This window comes from Morchella sextelata, assembly GCF_020137385.1.
Source record: "Morchella sextelata strain SCLS chromosome Unknown scls_5, whole genome shotgun sequence".
Lineage (NCBI taxonomy): Eukaryota > Fungi > Ascomycota > Pezizomycetes > Pezizales > Morchellaceae > Morchella > Morchella sextelata.
This window is the reverse complement of record NW_025408620.1, coordinates 1,904,390-1,921,501: the sequence shown is the minus strand read 5'-3', so window position 1 is coordinate 1,921,501 and position 17,112 is coordinate 1,904,390. Positions and strand designations below refer to the sequence as shown.

At 45.2% G+C, this 17,112-nt stretch overlaps 6 protein-coding genes across 6 annotated transcripts; 1 reads left to right on the top strand and 5 right to left on the bottom strand.

Annotated features, from left to right (window-relative positions):
* Positions 1–407: 407 nt before the first annotated feature.
* Positions 408–781, bottom strand: H6S33_011062 (uncharacterized protein; the record flags this gene model as incomplete). Its single annotated transcript, XM_044842450.1, has 3 exons — positions 408–422; positions 500–679; positions 734–781. 3 exons carry the CDS (start codon positions 779–781, stop codon positions 408–410), a joined length of 243 nt encoding a protein of 80 aa, XP_044696992.1.
* A 7,301-nt stretch (positions 782–8,082) lies between these two features.
* Positions 8,083–8,310, bottom strand: H6S33_011061 (uncharacterized protein; the record flags this gene model as incomplete). Its single annotated transcript, XM_044842449.1, has 1 exon — positions 8,083–8,310. The coding sequence occupies one exon, from the start codon at positions 8,308–8,310 to the stop codon at positions 8,083–8,085; it is 228 nt and encodes a 75-aa protein (XP_044696991.1).
* Positions 8,311–9,747: 1,437 nt separating this feature from the next.
* H6S33_011060 (uncharacterized protein) lies at positions 9,748–10,275 on the bottom strand (the record flags this gene model as incomplete). The annotated part of the gene is made up of 1 exon (XM_044842448.1): positions 9,748–10,275. One exon carries the CDS (start codon positions 10,273–10,275, stop codon positions 9,748–9,750), a length of 528 nt encoding a protein of 175 aa, XP_044696990.1.
* Positions 10,276–11,803: 1,528 nt separating this feature from the next.
* H6S33_011059 (uncharacterized protein) lies at positions 11,804–12,541 on the bottom strand (the record flags this gene model as incomplete). The annotated part of the gene is made up of 1 exon (XM_044842447.1): positions 11,804–12,541. One exon carries the CDS (start codon positions 12,539–12,541, stop codon positions 11,804–11,806), a length of 738 nt encoding a protein of 245 aa, XP_044696989.1.
* Positions 12,542–14,098: 1,557 nt separating this feature from the next.
* H6S33_011058 (uncharacterized protein) lies at positions 14,099–14,584 on the bottom strand (the record flags this gene model as incomplete). The annotated part of the gene is made up of 1 exon (XM_044842446.1): positions 14,099–14,584. One exon carries the CDS (start codon positions 14,582–14,584, stop codon positions 14,099–14,101), a length of 486 nt encoding a protein of 161 aa, XP_044696988.1.
* An 838-nt stretch (positions 14,585–15,422) lies between these two features.
* Positions 15,423–16,058, top strand: H6S33_011057 (uncharacterized protein; the record flags this gene model as incomplete). The annotated part of the gene is made up of 1 exon (XM_044842444.1): positions 15,423–16,058. The coding sequence occupies one exon, from the start codon at positions 15,423–15,425 to the stop codon at positions 16,056–16,058; it is 636 nt and encodes a 211-aa protein (XP_044696987.1).
* Positions 16,059–17,112: the final 1,054 nt, after the last annotated feature.

Sequence of the window (17,112 nt, the reverse complement as noted above, 5' to 3'; positions counted from 1 at the left end):
CACACCTCTGAGTAGAGATAGTAGCGGTAAGTTCATCATCCCCCTTTTCTCTTCAAACAGTTGACTAACATCTCTCCAGGAGTCAGCTTGTAATACCTACATACTGTAATCCGCCTTTTCGTGGAGAGTCACAGATCTCTAGGTAATTAACTCCTTCCTTCCTTCTTTTCAGTATTTAAGGTCCCACACCAAATCTAACATACCTGATCAATAGGCTCGCATTCCGAAACGATTATGAACCCTTCTACTGTAAGTAGAAGCGTTCCCACGTACTGGTATTAAGGATTATTCGGCATTCCTTGTTGATGTTAGGAATAGATGCTTAACGATATGTCTGGTAGGCTTTCTCACCCTTAAACATCCTTGATGAACAAAGACAGCCCCAGAAATAGCGTGCTCGTGTTCTATCAATCGAACATGACCTGTTCAACAATGCTGTTGTCGTTATATGAGATTGTCAGTATATGTGGTAGGCGGGCTGGACTCGTTAGGCTCGAACAATTCCTGTCCAAGCCGATGAAGAGGGGTATTGAGGAAAGAGCGGCGTGCTCATTTTCTGTTGCGGGTCTGGACTCCACTCCGTCTGGGGCATGTTCCAAAGCTGTAACAGAATTTGCAGCAGGATGGCTAACATCTCAATACCAACATCAATAATGGTAGCGTGCTCATGCTCTCTCCTCTAGATGTGCAAAGTCGTTAGCTAACGCCGTCCTGGTCAATCCTTTAGGCAAACCTGTAGCAGGCGGGCTTGATCTAAACATTCTACAGTTCCTTGTCCCATTTAATGAAGAGATGCATTCAGAGAAGACTGGCGTGCTCATTTTCTGTTCGACCCAAAGCTGAACCGGCTTCCGTTGGGAGACGTGCGGAAGGTCGAACAGAATTTGCAGCAGGCTGTATAACAGTTTACAGCAATAGCAGCGTGGTCATATTCTGTTTTAAATGTATGCCTTTGCCAGGCTAACGCCGCACAGGTTACTTTTAATTCAGAATTTGTAGTAGGCGGGCGAATTGATCCTTCACTTCCTTCGGTTCCTGTCCCACATAGTATGGAAATATATAAAAGTGAGACTGACGTGCCCATTTTCTGTTAGACCCTGTTGTAGAGGCTCACTGTTGCGAGATTTAAGAAGATCTAACCGAATTTCCAGCATGCTATGTCTCTTTTCCCTCTTGCTTCACTGATTGAGCTACCCTTAATGAACTACATGCTTTAAGATATCCAGCCGCGAGGATTAATTATCTATTGGCAATCTGTTCTCAAGTTGTATTTAGGGTTGAATGCACTCAACGTAATTTTGATTTTTGTGCTGTATATCCGTTTCTAAAGTGTACTATCGAAGTAGCATTGATCGGGGCCTAGTTGTTCTAAAATAGACGTTTTTCTCCACTCCAAGATCTAGAGTATCCAAGGTTCCTGCTCTGTAAAATCATACTAAGATGGAAACATCTCAAGGGTCAAGACTCAGCGGTCTGCCGATGTCATTGCGTGTAGTCAAAAGCTACTACGAGCCACATTGCGCATTGGAAACATAGGACCAGCAACTACAGCTAGTGCTGTAGAGATGAATGCGTAGAGTGCCTGTCTAGTCATTTGGCAGTGTACGTATTTCTTGTATACATCTACGCATGCCTTCTGGACAACTACGCATGATAGGTTGCAGCAGTATACGCAGGCGTCGACCATATCTACGCAAACGGTGGAGCTAGCTACGCAGCATGACCGAAAAAGATTCAGCTACGCAGTCATGATAAAGGTGTGGCCAGAGACCAGTACATAGCATCGGTCTACCTTGCCTAGCCTTTACTACCCCACTTCACCCTCGCTCGCTAAATCATGCTGGTCCTCAGCTTGTACATAGGAATTCAATCAGTGATCATCTTTTTATAGGATATTCACCACTTTTCAATTACGAACAGATGATTATGTGCACAGAGTCCGGGTTTTTCAGGACTGAAATCAGAACAAATTCGTCGGCGATCAGTGCGCTGCTGATACGCATGCACCAGGCTGTACTCGACTCGTTTTAGCGACCTTATTCACATTTCTAAACTAAGGATAACTTAATCCTTCACGCGCGCCTCTCTAGAAATCGCTATAGCCATCGGCATAGTATTGAGCTCGCATAAACATGAGGAAGCCTCGGATCTGGACAGCAGAAAACGGGAAATGATTCAGAATGCAATGAAGAGTGAGTATGTGCGAAAGATCGACTATGTCAGGGATAATGATATATCTAGCAAGGAGATCACATAAGTGGGGGTAAAAACTGCGGGGGCTCAGGTTCATAGTTAATTGAATAATGGGTTACTCTACCATCCCCCGGCAAAGGATGATGAACACCCGGAGCGTCAACATGCACCTCTGGTTACCCCTCGAGGAGAAATCAGAGCACAGAATGCAGTCAGAAAAAATAGGCAGAAGGGAGGTGGAGAGCGGGCTTCGGCCAAATGGAGTGGGAAAGGACTGGAATGAGACGAAATATTCTCACACTTTGATACTAGTATTAAAGATTCGGACAAAACAATGGAACTAATCTCTTTTCTGAATGCTTTATGATAACAGTAAGATAAGAGCGTTCTCCCTATGGTTCTATATACTAGGGACGTCATAAGCAGGATACGAGATATATAGTTCACCCCCGCTCACTGGTCAAACTCTTTGTAGGAGGGAATCAACATAATACCCCTAGTCAGGTAGTCATAGGGAACAAAAAACTTTCGCTTAGGTATTTCCGTATGTTTCTAAAACAAGACCTGGTCGATCGACCCCATGCATGCCTAGAAAAAACAAGACCGCCCCTCTACTTGACTTTCATCGTCATCTAAATTAAAGTTCGAGAGGTTCTTTTCTCCTAGTTTGTGTTTCCAGAGACCGAAGACAATCACGAATACTATGTAGACTCGACAAAATACTATTCATGTACATATTGTCCTTGAATGCGTTCCCATCATATTTCTTTATCTTACTTTATTATTTTCTTTTGTTATTTTTCTTAGTGTGTGAGAGGTGTAGGAAGTGCTTGGAAAGTTCTGAGGCAGTGCTATATTGTCATAGACTACGGTGTGCATACAATTAATGAGTTAATGAAAAATAAAATGCGTTCCAATCGTGGACTCTCACTCGAACCCGTCATATCCAGCTCTGGTTCCGCAAAAGGATCGGAGTCCCTGGCCTGCTTGATAAGGTGGCTTCAGGCTATGTCTTGATATATAAATAGATCACTTAACTTGCTTATAGCCCCGGAACACTCCTCGTACGTATTTATTCATGGACTGTGTGATCTTGTAGGATGGACTCAGCGGGCCACCCCTGACAGGAATAATTGTGAGAAACGCTGGTCAGAAAACATATCTTGATTATTGTAATTGGCTAGCTAGCTATGATAATGCTCATTATTTATACTTAAAGATAACTTCCGGCCGAAATTAAATCCATATCAGATAATATATGAATCACGGATTATCACTCGGTTCTCGATATCTCAACTCCACCCCGTTTGAAGACAGTGTACCACCCAGATTCGTACACATATCATTTCAGTATCTAGACGTATATATGGATAAAACTTGATAATATTTGCCTATTCCGTCTAGAATCAAGATTCCTTCACTTATTCCATTTACTAGAGATCGACCTCATCAGGCCGTGGAAAACACATGTAGATGGCATTATAGTGTTTAAGGGGAAGATGTAATCTATAATATTATCTACTCCCATACTCCTGCTTCAATCTTTCCAGTCTCAGACTGTGCTGACGTTATAACATGGTGTCGCTGCTCTTCCGAGGCAAACTATCCGTCATCAGATATCACTCGGAGTATTGCTCGACACAACTTGTAACTTGAAAGTACAAATAAAGTATAACTACCACCAGTTAAACAATCAATCCCCGTCGAACACCCAAACATACTCCCCCTATTTCATGGACACCTCAGAAATATGTAATCCCACCGCGATGATCTCCGGCGGCTTGCCCGGTTAATACCGCCAGTGAGAGCAATGTGTGGGTAAAAACGAGAATTTTGGTATGACCTGTGCTGCGAGTGTTGGTTTGGGAACGAGCCCGAGTCAACTGACGGGCGCATTAGCTCCTCTACATCTCTTCGAAATGAGAAGTTCACGGTGCTTGGACTTGTGCTATCGCGCCTTTTGTTGTGTTAGCATGGCTTAGCTTAGTGCCGGCTGAATTGCCTGCCCCATCTGTCTGTCCTGGCCGCAAAGGTGCTTGAAATAAATGTTGTCACCCGCTATCAGGTCGACATAGATAGACTTTCGATAGAAACCACGCTCGTGCTTTGCCGGACCATGTACCAATAATGACAATTATTGGACAATCGGCGTAATGGATGTGATATAAATATTTCTGAGGTATCCAGTATAGAGAATAGGTAGAAGGTCCCCTCCTGGACGGTGACCTTTCTCCTAGTTATACATCCTTTTATCCCCACGTAGTCATGGAATGTCACTCGCTTAGAGCTTCTGACAGCACTTCGCCCCCAGGAGCGGTGGAAAATAGGACCATCTCCTACAGCAGGCCTGATACTATTCCCTCAGAAGTGCCTAATGTCTTTCCTCGGGAAACACCGCCTCTCTGTCTCGGATCCTGTAAAACCGGTGGTTTACCTATATGTGTAGCCGGATTATATATACCTGTAAACTCTATGTCAGCAATGGATATTCTGTTAGGTGTATTACTCACTAGGTCCGATATATTGGCACCGGATACGCCTCTTTTCATGTTTCCAAAACAATGCATGAGTCCCATCGTGTGTTATGTCTGTTCTTATCCCACCTCAAGGAATCATGTTCTGCTCGCTGGAAAAAAGAAAAAAAGAAAAAAAGAAAAAAAGAAAAAAAGAAAAAAAGAAAAAAAGAAAAAAAGGAGAAAAAAAAGAAGGAAAAACAAAAACTGGCTCCCACACTTTATTATCTTCTCCCCGCTCACATCCTCCAACCCTTATGCTGAGCGACTGATCGACAGTTTTCTCTTTATATTCTCTTCTATCCAATGACGCTAGGAATAACATGCTTCACCCTCTTATAGAACACAACTTTTGCCGATGTCATTGCGCCCTGGAGCGGATCCATGGTGTTCTCTCCCCTGCGGATATCGAAGTATGCACTCCCGTTGCCCGGTCAACGGGCTCGAGCTAAGCCCTTTCCTCTATGAAGATACATATTTGACAATGCACTACGCTAGTGCGTTGTATGTAGCATGCCACGTTTCACGATGCAAAGCGAAGGCTTTACCAGGTAGTTTCATCTAAAAAGGTATGTAATTCCCGCCAAGCAAGGTAGGTCATCGCCGCTGCGGATCATTTGTTGCGGTGGGGGATATATGCCATGCAAGGACAGGTCGTACCTAAAAGGGAACGTAATAGCTCTAGTCAGTATGATCCCTCTTATTTTGTATATATCATTGTGGTGGGATACGTACTAAATCCTATCTGCGAAATGTATATTGGTGGCGATTTCTTTCTTATCGGCTGTCGCAGTGTGTGCTTCTTCTCGACGACGAGAGGTTGCCTTTAATTTCGCATGTTACAAAGTCCACACAACGCAGTCGAACATTACTAGATCAATCCGAAACTATCTACCCGCTCGAGTTAACAACTAGGACCACGAAGATGTGAGCAGGGCCTGCGTGAACGAACATTATATAATCAGGGAATAGACTCTAGATGACATGCGCAGCCCATTGTAGCAAGAGGACTTCAGCTCCGAGAGCTGCGGTGGACTCGCTTGACGTTTGTAAGCCAATAATCCGATATTGCTTTAGGATGTCTGTGGAAAGAAAGGTATCAGTCAATGATCATGTCAAAACGTCTCCAAATGTCCAAGAAAAGAGCAAGAAGAAGCTCGTACCTTGTGTCCTCCTAGACCGTGCAGCCAGAGGATTCAGAGTTGTCTTGAGTGTATGAACTCTGGTGAGCTTTATCCCACCTTGGAATATCCATTCTGCACTTCAGCGAGATAGATGGCGCAGAAATCCGTCTCTGCATTTATTGGTGAGGAGAGTCCAACCGCCGCTGAGTCTGGATGGTTACATGGTGGGCGCTGCGGGAGTATAAGAAAGAGTGGCAGGACCTTCAAGAATCTTGTCTGGATCACGGCCTGGGGCTATAGGTCATTTTTCGATGATGTCGCGATTGAAAATTGCGTCGGGTTTTGATTAATGCTCGATGGAAGTGAGCCGCATAAATGGTTGGCGGAGTTGAGGCTGTTACGGCTCATTCACGAGGACATTTCACTCGCGAAGTTTCGTGGGTGAACCAGTTCAGTCAGGAAGTATTGATTATTACGGATCAAAATATTGGGCTCTTCCAGCTGATCTCCCTCCGCGTATTGGAAACGTTATTCCCTGACTAAACGGTAAAGAAAACCCCTCGGCACTAGAAGAATGTTAGCGTATACGAGTGCTGTGTAAATGCCTCGAAGCATTGCTTTGCTTATACTACTACTATTACGTAAACACCGTTGGTGGACGTATGGATAGCTATGTAGCCATTTGGCTATACCACACGTATACCAAAAGCACCATACCTTAAATACTCTGTATCATAGACCGAATAAAAGACGTCTTAAGCTTCATACTTATACTTGTGTGATAAAATCACACAAGAAAGAGCGCCTGGAAGAATATATGAGGTGATAAGCGACAATGGGCATAAGATTCAGGTAGAATAAATTCGGAGGATTTTTTCGTCACACTTTACCGCTGACTTCGTGAATGGACTGAATTATTCCTGACTGAGCTGGGACGTTCCGATATATATCTCACTTCCTGGATGAACAAGTTCACTCACCAAACTTCGTGAATAAACCGGCTTCATGAATGAGCCGTAACAAGGCGATGTAGTAGGCGGTTATGCAGGGTTAGGGTTCTAGAGCAACCGCAACCATCTGAACCCCACCAAGTCTAGGGCAAGAATTGGGCTGGGGACTTCATCAATGTGATCACAAGGAGAAGCAAGACGACTGTAAGAACGATGACAAGTACTTAATTAAATCTAAATAAATAAAGAATCTCATCATAGCACCGCTCTTTCCCCTCCGTTACGCTCGCCCCGCCTGCGAACCGATACAGCGATAGTATGGAAACCGGCCTCTCTTCGAATTAAGACATTTCAAGTGGTATTATATATTATTTCACTATATATTTTGCAATATAAGATTGTTGAGCATGGTGATTCTCCCTCCCCTCTTCGGTGACGGTTTACTCTTGTTGTCATTTTTATGTCTCCCCTCAAGTCTTGGCGCCTGTAGGAAGCTTGGCATTCAATAGCACTTGGGATGAAAATAAGACATGGCGAGTGTGGCCTAACGGTTAACACTCGCCCCCGGACGGACACCGTGAGGTTGTGCCTTGCCTTCGATTACAGGAGGTTCAGGGTTCAATCCAGGGGTGGGGGTAGTAGATATGGCTGGACCATCAATGCTACCTTTTGTACTTTTTATTTACACCATAGTGCCAAGCGAACTATTTGTGCGAATATTTTATTTCAAGATGAATCGGAACATGAACCCCGGCATCGCGGAGGACTTAGAGCCGAGTAGTGCGACTCAGTTTTGAGATGAAGTGATTTTTATCGAGTGAACATTGACCACCGATATATCATCGTGATCAACGTGCTTCATTTTTCTCGGGACATTTTCTGAGTCCGGAACGCCTCCAGCTCAAAGAAAATTTGGCAAGAAGGAACGCAAACCCGGTCCCTCAAAAGATTGAAAGAACAACCCTAACCCTTGCTCACAAGGGTCAACATATCTGGCAAAGACTTTGATAAAGTTGGCATTTACTGCATTTAGGCAACGATGTGTAGTCATTGAACCTGAACTAGGGGTAGTTAAACTGTTTCTTGAAAGTGTAATTAAGTCCTTTTAATAATTCTTATTATTATATCCGGCAACCCCTATCGCTTACAACTGGCGCACATCACTACACTGAGTAATAAAGAGGTTTCGAAAGAATTTGCGACATAATCTACTACTCACCCACTCCCACCTCTGTCCCCATAATAACTATCCTTTAATTTGCCCTTCACCGCCAGTTCCATTCATCACCCTCGTTTAAAACCTCACTTCTTCCCCTCAATCTGCTCTGCATGCGCCACCTTAAACTGCTCGAGAAACTCACTCAACTGCGCATCCGCCTCCGGACCACCTCTTAGCTCTTCCGGGAGTTCAAAGTACCCCGAGAGGAGGGCGCCGAGGGGGTACTCGGTGGCCGATTCATAGTCTGGCGGCGGGGCGGGGCCTTCAAAGCCGGGCTTAAGAAGAGCAGGTTTCTTGATGTGGTCGGACATACTTGGTGAGTTGTAATTGTTGGTTTATTGGTGAGGCTATTGGGCTGTTGTTGTGTTTTGTTGGGTTGTGGGTTGTGGTGTAGTATTCGGTGTGTGGAAGATGTTTGGGAGGGCAAGCGGGCGTGTTATATAAGCGATGATGCTTTCAAGTAGGATAGAATCGCTTTGAAAATCCTCTTTCATGTTCTTGTATTGCGAGCTTGAAAAACAAAGACGTAGTTTGGCACCACTAATGGTGTCCTTGAAACGCAGAATCAATAATAGTGTGCTGAGATCCAGGGTAGGTACTGAGCGAAGAGCGAAGAAAGTGATATGTGATGCTCGTAGTGCTTGAGTTGTGCCTCTAACGCAAGATGCTAGCTTCAATGAATATTCGACGACGAAATCCCTAATAGGACGAAATGTGATACCTCGGATTCTGCAATGGCTGCTTCTCCAACGCATCTAGATGGCACCTGTCCTTACGAATATATAGAACTTCCAAGGGCGGTTGAATAGAGTTCCAAAAGTGTTCCTCCAATGGCTGGGTCTTACTGGAGCCTGTTGGAGTTCACTAAGGATCACCGGAGGTGATAGGTCTTGACACGGGTAGGGTCTCTTAGAGTAGTAGAGATTAGACTAGAATATTTTGAAAAAATTGTCATGGGACCTAGCCCACTCGGTGTCCTCCGTTGACGAGGCGTCTACCACTATACCACGCTCGCCCACACAACTGTCAGCAGCCAGGAAGTAATAGTTAAGGTAGCGAGGGTAAAGCGAGCTAGGGAGACACCTAGCCCTAGCCCTGCAATCGATCACAATCGACGACGACCTACATCACGAGCCACTGGCCACCCATTTGTGACATTTATAATTTCAGAGGTTACTCTGAGCGTGGAATTTCCTAAACCGCGGGTTGTGGTGTAATGTTTAATTGTATCCGAGACACCAACGCCAAGGCTGGGTTAGGGGAAGGGAGACCTCAGCTGTGATCCACATTACAGCAGCGATCACAGCAGAATCCAGTCCTTGCGGAAGTTTCAAGGGAAACAAATATCTATGCTTGTGAATTGATAGGGCATATTGGGGGGTAGTAAACAAGTGGTAGGTTGGGCGGAGATCATCACGGAGCGGAACAATTCATATATGGCATATAGATCATGCGCGCTCGTGCATCGAAATCTGGAGACTTGTTGCATATATATATCACGTTTTAAATAACGACAAAATGCAGACTGTAAGAGCTGAGATTTTTCAATGGCATGCGTACTACTTATAACTTTCAAAGATAATTAATATTAAATAGACTTAATTAATCCGTACAAAAAAAGTGTCCAACAACGTATATCTATAACACCCTCCAGCACATGAGCTAATTTTACAATCCAGGGGCCTTCGAATTCCCTTGAAGAATGACCCAAATCGTTCCAAACAACCCACCGAAAGGTGGCATCCCAATTACAACCATAACGGCATTTCTTCCAGCTCCGAACCACTATCTTCATCTTCATCCTCACCAGCCTCACCACTCTCACTATCCTCAGCATCCTCACTATCCTCACCACCCTCACCATCCCCAGCACCCTCACCAGCACCTGCACCTTCCTCGTCCGCCTCATCCAGAGAAATGCCGTCATCGTCCTGATCCTCCCCCAACATAAATTCCTCTAGTACATCCAACAAGAACCGATCCCGCATCACAGACGTAAACCTGACCTCCAGGGCAGAAATCTGCCGCTGCACGTGTACAATCTGGCGGTTCAGAGCCCGCGCCTCGCGCCAGATGGCCAGTTTGACTCTAATGTTATGCACGATCTCGTCATTGGTCCAGATGCCAGCGTGCTCGAGCATCATTCTGAGCGTGAGTTCCACCTTGCGCATATCCTGGGCGCACTGATAGAACTGGGTGCGCAGGACTTCAAGGTGCTCGCGGAGGCGGGCGGCGGGGGCGCGGAGGACCGCAATGGAGTGTTGGAGGTCATTCATAGTGTGCGAATGAGATAGTGGTAGGACTTCGGAGGTGTGATGATGCAATTGGGTTGAGATTGAAGAATTGGAAATGTTATTGGGGCTGTGAGTTTGCTTCTGTTATGTTCGGTCGTTCGTACTTTACTGATGCTGTTGAGTAACCTGGAGAAGATAGACTGATACTCTGGGGATTTCCGACCGCCATATGAGCATCGAGATTGAGTTCGACCTTTCTCTGGGTATGCTTACATCGAAGCTGTACAGGATGCGTCTTTATTTCTATTGTCGAACTTGACGCTCGAACATTTATTCGATCGATCGATTCCCCATACTATAGATGCTCAGATATCGCGGGGGGAGCTGCACTATGGGATGGTTCTCAGCGCATAATACATGTGGTATAGAATCGCTCTTTCATTATTTTCATCTTTACCGGGGTTTATTTCAATTATATACCCGTTAGGTCGATCGAGTGGCTGGAAAAGGACGCAAAACGAAATAGGAAGCAGGCCACTAAATTGTAAGACAATCAGTTTAGGCGCTTTATCTACATCGGCAATGCTGAAAGATGTAATACCTTCTGAGAACTATAATTCAACGCAGGGAAATGATAAACGAATATAGCGATATATGTTCTTATAGAAACGGAAATTACATGATTTCAGCATCATCTGCCCAGGCTCGTTAGTCTGTGGGGTAGAAGTGATTATGTACTTTCCCATCATGTACAAGAATCAGGGTTCTTGTACTAGAAAGCTCTTAGTAGTTACATGCCGGTTGTCATGGAAGAGTTAGATGTCCCTAATCTTCGGATATTTGCTACCTTCTATACCTAGTGGTTCAAGACTTTACATTGACATATATATTCACAGTATACCGGTGGACGATTGTCTACCCCGTTGAGAATATCATGCATTCCCGGTGTAAGATGTGGAGAGAAATTAAGTGGAACGAATTTGCTATGAGTGTTGTTTACGTTCTCGGAGGTGGGATTTTCTTTTCAATTTTGGAGATACGATGTTAAATCATTTCGCACTATTCCGGACCAATCTATAGCTGGGTCATGCAGGCGAAGAATTATCGACATGGAAATATGGATTTTTCATCCGGAGGTGTTCAGGACATCATGGGGGCGCTATTTCCCATGGGTATAAAAAAGAGTACACGATGAACTATAAGTATAATTTATCATATACCCGAGATAAATGGTTCTTCTTGTACGGTGGATGTGCTTGTATAGCAGTAGTTGGGTAGTTTTACCTTTTGTTTACGAATGGGAGACAGCAATCGTCACATCTATCACAGCATTAAACGAGTTAAGCTTTGCAAGAAAAGACTGTTGTTCGTGAAGTTTAAATAACATTGTAAATGCAACTGTAAAACCGTAAAATGTCATAAACCCTTGCCCATAGCCATCTATGACCGAACCTTTATAGCAACCGAAATCTTCGCAACCCAGTAAAATCACCCATACTAAAAAAGAGATGTAGATATCAAGCAACGATCGCGAAATGCTCCTCCCCAAATCTAGCAGCATGCTCGCTAGCTAGTTGTCCCGGGTAAGGCGTCTTCCACGAGTGTATGGCGGCGGAGGCTCGAAGGTCGACTGAGTAGATCCAGATGTAGTGTACCTCGGCGGAGCCTCAAGCGGCGAGACAACAGCACCAGTTGGTGTGAAAGTTGTACTCATCGACGGACCAGCACCATGAAATCTTGACGAAGCCTGCGCATTACCAGCAGAGGAATATGAGGCGTTACTCCCCTGCGAAGAGTTTGGCGCAGTGGAATCGTTGCCGCGTCCGTTAAGAGGTCCGTTGCCATGTAAGCTGCGATCGTGGGTCTGTGACCGGGTGAAGGCAGCAAGAACCCTCATGATTCCTAGCTGTTGAGCGCTGGGCATTCCATAGGGCATGGAAGGCGGTTTAGCATCTTCCGGCTCATCGAAGCCTACTACCTCTCCGGGGAGGTTCGCCATGAAAGCAACGGCGTTAGGATTCGCGAAGTGAGCTTCATCTTCGGGAGGGGCTGTTGAACGCCCGCGGTTTTTACGGACACGCTTTTTGCGAGGTTTGGTTGTTTCGGTGTCGCCGAAATAGCCTTCTTCTTCTTCGAGACCAGCTGGGATAAAGGCTGTGGTTGAATCGGAGGCGGCGTCAGCGGGGTGGGTTGGGAGCCTGGGGCTTCTGAGCGGACGGAACAGGGATGTGCTGTTGTTTTCGAACTCGGGGAACATGGAGTTCTCAGTATCGAGTGACTGATCGTAATCGCGCGGGATAGAAGCCATCGGTTTTGTTGCGATATATGCGGATACTATTTGATGGAATGGTTGTGAGAAGAGCTGTTGTCGACAGTATGAGAATATCGGGAGGATGAGGTGCAGGGATCTACGCACTTTGTGCAGGACCTTATATAAAGCTTGGATGTGGATTGAGAATAGAATAAGTTCGAGACTCTTGAAGCTATTATGGCAGCATATGAGGATTGAAAGGAGGAAGGTGGAGGAGATAGATGGATGCTGAAAGCCTGGAGATGTGTGCTTGAAAGGGAGGTGGTCAGACTACGAATGGTAGGAGAGCAGAGTAGGTGTGCTTGAGTTTACCTATTCCTGCAAGCCAGGACATATTGCGAGTTATATATACAGGTAGGGAATGGACATGTGCTAAAGTTGAAATAGCGAGTGTCTGCTGATATTTCAAGTTCTACGAGTTACGTCACCACGACAGCCCCTGTCCGATACTATCCACTTCTCGCCGTTCATTTATCATGTTTTGCTGATACGTATATGCTTGTGAGCTGCCATCAACGTTGTGGTAGGAGGGTGATCTGGCTTCTGGTATTACGAGAAGGCCACCTCTGACATCGTACACGCAGAGGATAGCAATGTATTAACCACACACTCTCTCGATTAACGGTCGCGTATTTTTATACACGTCATCAAGAGATGAAGAATAATATGTGATTACTTTTATCCTCTATTTACTGCTCACAATCTCTCTCTATTTTATGAGGTCTCCTCATCTCGCATTACATGTTTACACGATGTCCAAAGACTAGCAAAGTGTCCTACAGACAGGTCAACGCAGATCACGAGCAGTAGACTTTTTCTTCTTTTTCTTTTCAATTCACTAATTGCATGCAACCTTACCATTATGGCAACTACGAGCAGTAGGTTACATAAATTAAGAACGAAGGTCTAGCATTCATCAGCAACTGAAGAGGCATATACTGCACACCTCCAGTGAACTGCGTCCCTTTCCGTCCGAGTAATACAAACTCTGCGGATATTCTATGGATTTTATATATCCTCCATACCTCTCCCGATCGAGACTCTATTTCCGAAAGCGTTAGCACTTCCAATATCACGTTGGTCGATCACATTTCAGGGGATCCTCATCGTTGGGTCATTGTTTTCGGAGTGTCCTTCTCCCACTATATACATGTAGATAGTAGAGATCTATACAACGTATATATGGGGTAACTAGGGAGTTCTTCGTAGATGGGACAGATTGCCGATAAGTGTTAGTATGAGAACTATAGTCTAATCATCATTCTATAAATAGTATGCCTTCGTATCTGACCGGTACTACCTTGCGTGGGCTTCGGGGGCTTTTGTGCCTTATGAAGTTAGAAGATGTTAAGATCAACCGACGTTGATATCCCGAATATTCACGGTAAAAAGTGATCAAAAATCTCACAATTGACCACATAGCTCAAAAGCACAAATTTATATGAAAACGACTGTATTTAATTCCCACCTAGTGCTAATACGAAAGAAAAGCCAAAACACCCTACAAAATGCCTCACCGCACTGTAATGAACGCTTTATCCAAAATCCCACCCCTCAAATCTGGCAATGCGGCTCATCATCCTCCAATTCCGCCCCACAGCTATGGCACATCAATGGCAGCTGCTCCCCCTCCTTCATCCCAGGAACGACCAAGCTCCCATCCTCCTTCTGCTCAACCGTAGCAATGAAGTCCCTCCAGTCCTTCGTAACGACGCGGCGGTGACGCTGGCGCCTGAGAGTCGCTCCAGGAGCGAAGAGAGCCGGCTTCTCGGTACCCGTTGAGGCATCCTCGGAGGTGGGCTCTTCGGACTCAACCTCAACAGGTTTTTTAGTCCCGTCGTAGTTCTCGTTGGCGGGGTATTCGGCCACTTCAGGGGAGTAACTGGCTTCGTCGTCGAAAATCTCCGGACCGGTGGGGTCGTCGACGCAGGTGATTGAGAGGGCCAGGAAGGCCTCGAGCTCGTTTGGATTCTCTTTGGCGGCGTCAGGCCCGCGGGCGGAGAGCTTGAGGGTGGGTTGGTCTTGGGATGAAATAGACATGGTGAGTAAGAATAGGATAGGAAATTGGGTTTAGTGTACAAGTTAGAGAACGACGTTGAACTTGAAACTTTTATGGATGTTGTTGAGTGTATCCGGAAGTGTGTTGTTCGTTGTGTGGGTTGGTTATTGCTGTGTTGGTTTCTTTTATATTCGTCGGTCGCTGCAATCTGCTTTCAATTGCTGGATTGAGCTGGAACCTTGGGAGATCCACTTAGAACACTAATGTCACACTTCTTTGTCAGGCAGCCACTTGGTCGCGAAAGGACGTTCAAATCTTGAACTCTGCTAGATACCTCACTGTTGACCGCCAATAACTTATATCACGCGGGGTATCCTACATAGGTAAAATATTGAGTAAAGATTGATATATATGCGGAAGTGGTCTTTGTCCGCATTAAAACCGATCCATTAATCAGAAGCCTTAAACCCAAATTTAGAGTAAGTGAACTGTCAGACTCAGATAGCATCGCAGCCTATCAGATAGTGATATTTCGAAGGTAAAAGGTAATGAGGACAAACCTTTGAAGTAAGTCATTCTCACTCTCCTTGTACATCTGTCGGAAAAACGAGCACGTATATCTTAGATAAATATACTTTACTATTCCCTCTCTAATGTGTCTGCTATATGTATATATATCAATCGTCACTCATACTCATATATACGCAATGGCAAAATGCCCGCTCCATTTAACTTTGTGTTACGCAAGCGTTATTTTATAAATTGATATTTTATCATAACTAGCTCCTCATTCCGATCACAATCCCGCATCCGTTCCATCCCATCATCTCAATCCACTCCTCTGAATTAGTTCCCATTCGAACCAATTCAACCTCCATCATGCGTTTTAGAATCCTCCTCCTGATTCTGTCAGCAGCGTACTCTCTCTTAACCTACCGCCCCAGTGTTGTGGTTGCAGGACCGATGAGAGCCACAGTCTCCAATCTTACCAATCTGGCTGAAGCCATGGCCTACCATCGAGACGCATATCTACTCTGCCTATCACTCATGTCTGAGCATAACACAGCGGAGCGTTCAAAGGCATCTCCAACCGCCATCTACCACCCCCGAGTCACCGCCGGCGTATCGTCAATTCGTCTCCACCTCACGAACACGAGACTCAACCGCCCGCCGACTCGAATCACTATCGCCCTCGGCTCTGCTCCGACCGCTCTAAACTCTCCGCCATGCACCTCACCAGCTGAGCATGAACGCTCGACCGTAACCCTTAATCATCGCTTTCCCGCACCCACCAAGTCCTATGCCGAGTCTATCTGCTCTGATGAAGAAGCTGCCAGACAAACATCCAGACCTCCGTTGTTTCCATACTTGGACATCCTTACTACAGAGGAGGAGGACGATATCATCCGGGCAGTCAGGAGCAAGCATGAGACTGAGACCAAACGGTTCCTTATGCAGCTTTGGCTCTTTATCGGTGGACTGTTTGTCTGGTGGTGGGCGCTCCTCGGTTGGTAGAGTGGGGCTGAGATTGCGGTGGAGGGTGGATATGCTTTGATGATGAGGGGGATGAAAGACTTTAGTTGGATGAACGGTTGCTATTTGATGGAGGAGTAAGGGTGGGATGAATGTTATGTTTTCAAATATTTTTTAACCGTAGTATTGTGTAGCTGTTTGGGGGTGTAATGTGGTCTGGAAATGTGGTTTTTTGTTCTTCTTGCCAGATATCCTTCATTTCCTATAATACCATAATGCGAAACTCTTGAAGAGGTCATGTTGCGAAATGTGGTTCGTTGGCAGGAAAATAATAACAACCTAGCGTTTAAGATATAACTTTAGAGGCTGGTAGGAATTATTGAAATAAAGAGATGGCGACTTCGGAATTGCAAAAAGTGTTTTTTCACCGCAATCTTAATTCCTTCCTAATTTCTGCGATATCTAATACTACCTAATCTAACCATATCATCGCTTCCGAACTGCCTCCAGATGAATAGTAGTTCCCCAGTGCCTGCCACTAGAGCAAATGTAGAACCTAATCTCCTCCTGGATCCCTTGAGTCGCTCAAATCGATCAAACGACTATTCACTCTCTTTCTTTAAATATGTAATCATACTCGAGAAGCAGCCAAATTGCTCGATTTCGCAGATATCGTACACCTCGCAAACACCACCGAGTAGCAAGATCATGGTTTTGCCCGATACTCCAAATTGGCAATCTCTGCCGACATCTCACTCCTCCCACTCCTCCCATATCGCTCACACACACCATAGCATAATGCCAGATCACCTTAAAACCCATGCCAACTTGCACAACTGTCGTCAAGCTCTTGGCGGAGTCGGCAGGGATAACGCTTGGCAATGAAGAATGTGGTTACACTGCATGAAATAGCATCACACAGCGTAAATATTATGTAAGCTAGACTCCCGAAAAGAATATTAAGATGCGCCGCGTTCGGAAATGATATATTTGGTGGCTTGGCGTCACAGTGTATCACTCGCTGTGCTGTTGCTTGCCGCCCAGCAAAGAGAGGTGTCGATTTGCGAGGAAACGAATGATTTTGAATCCTTTCACT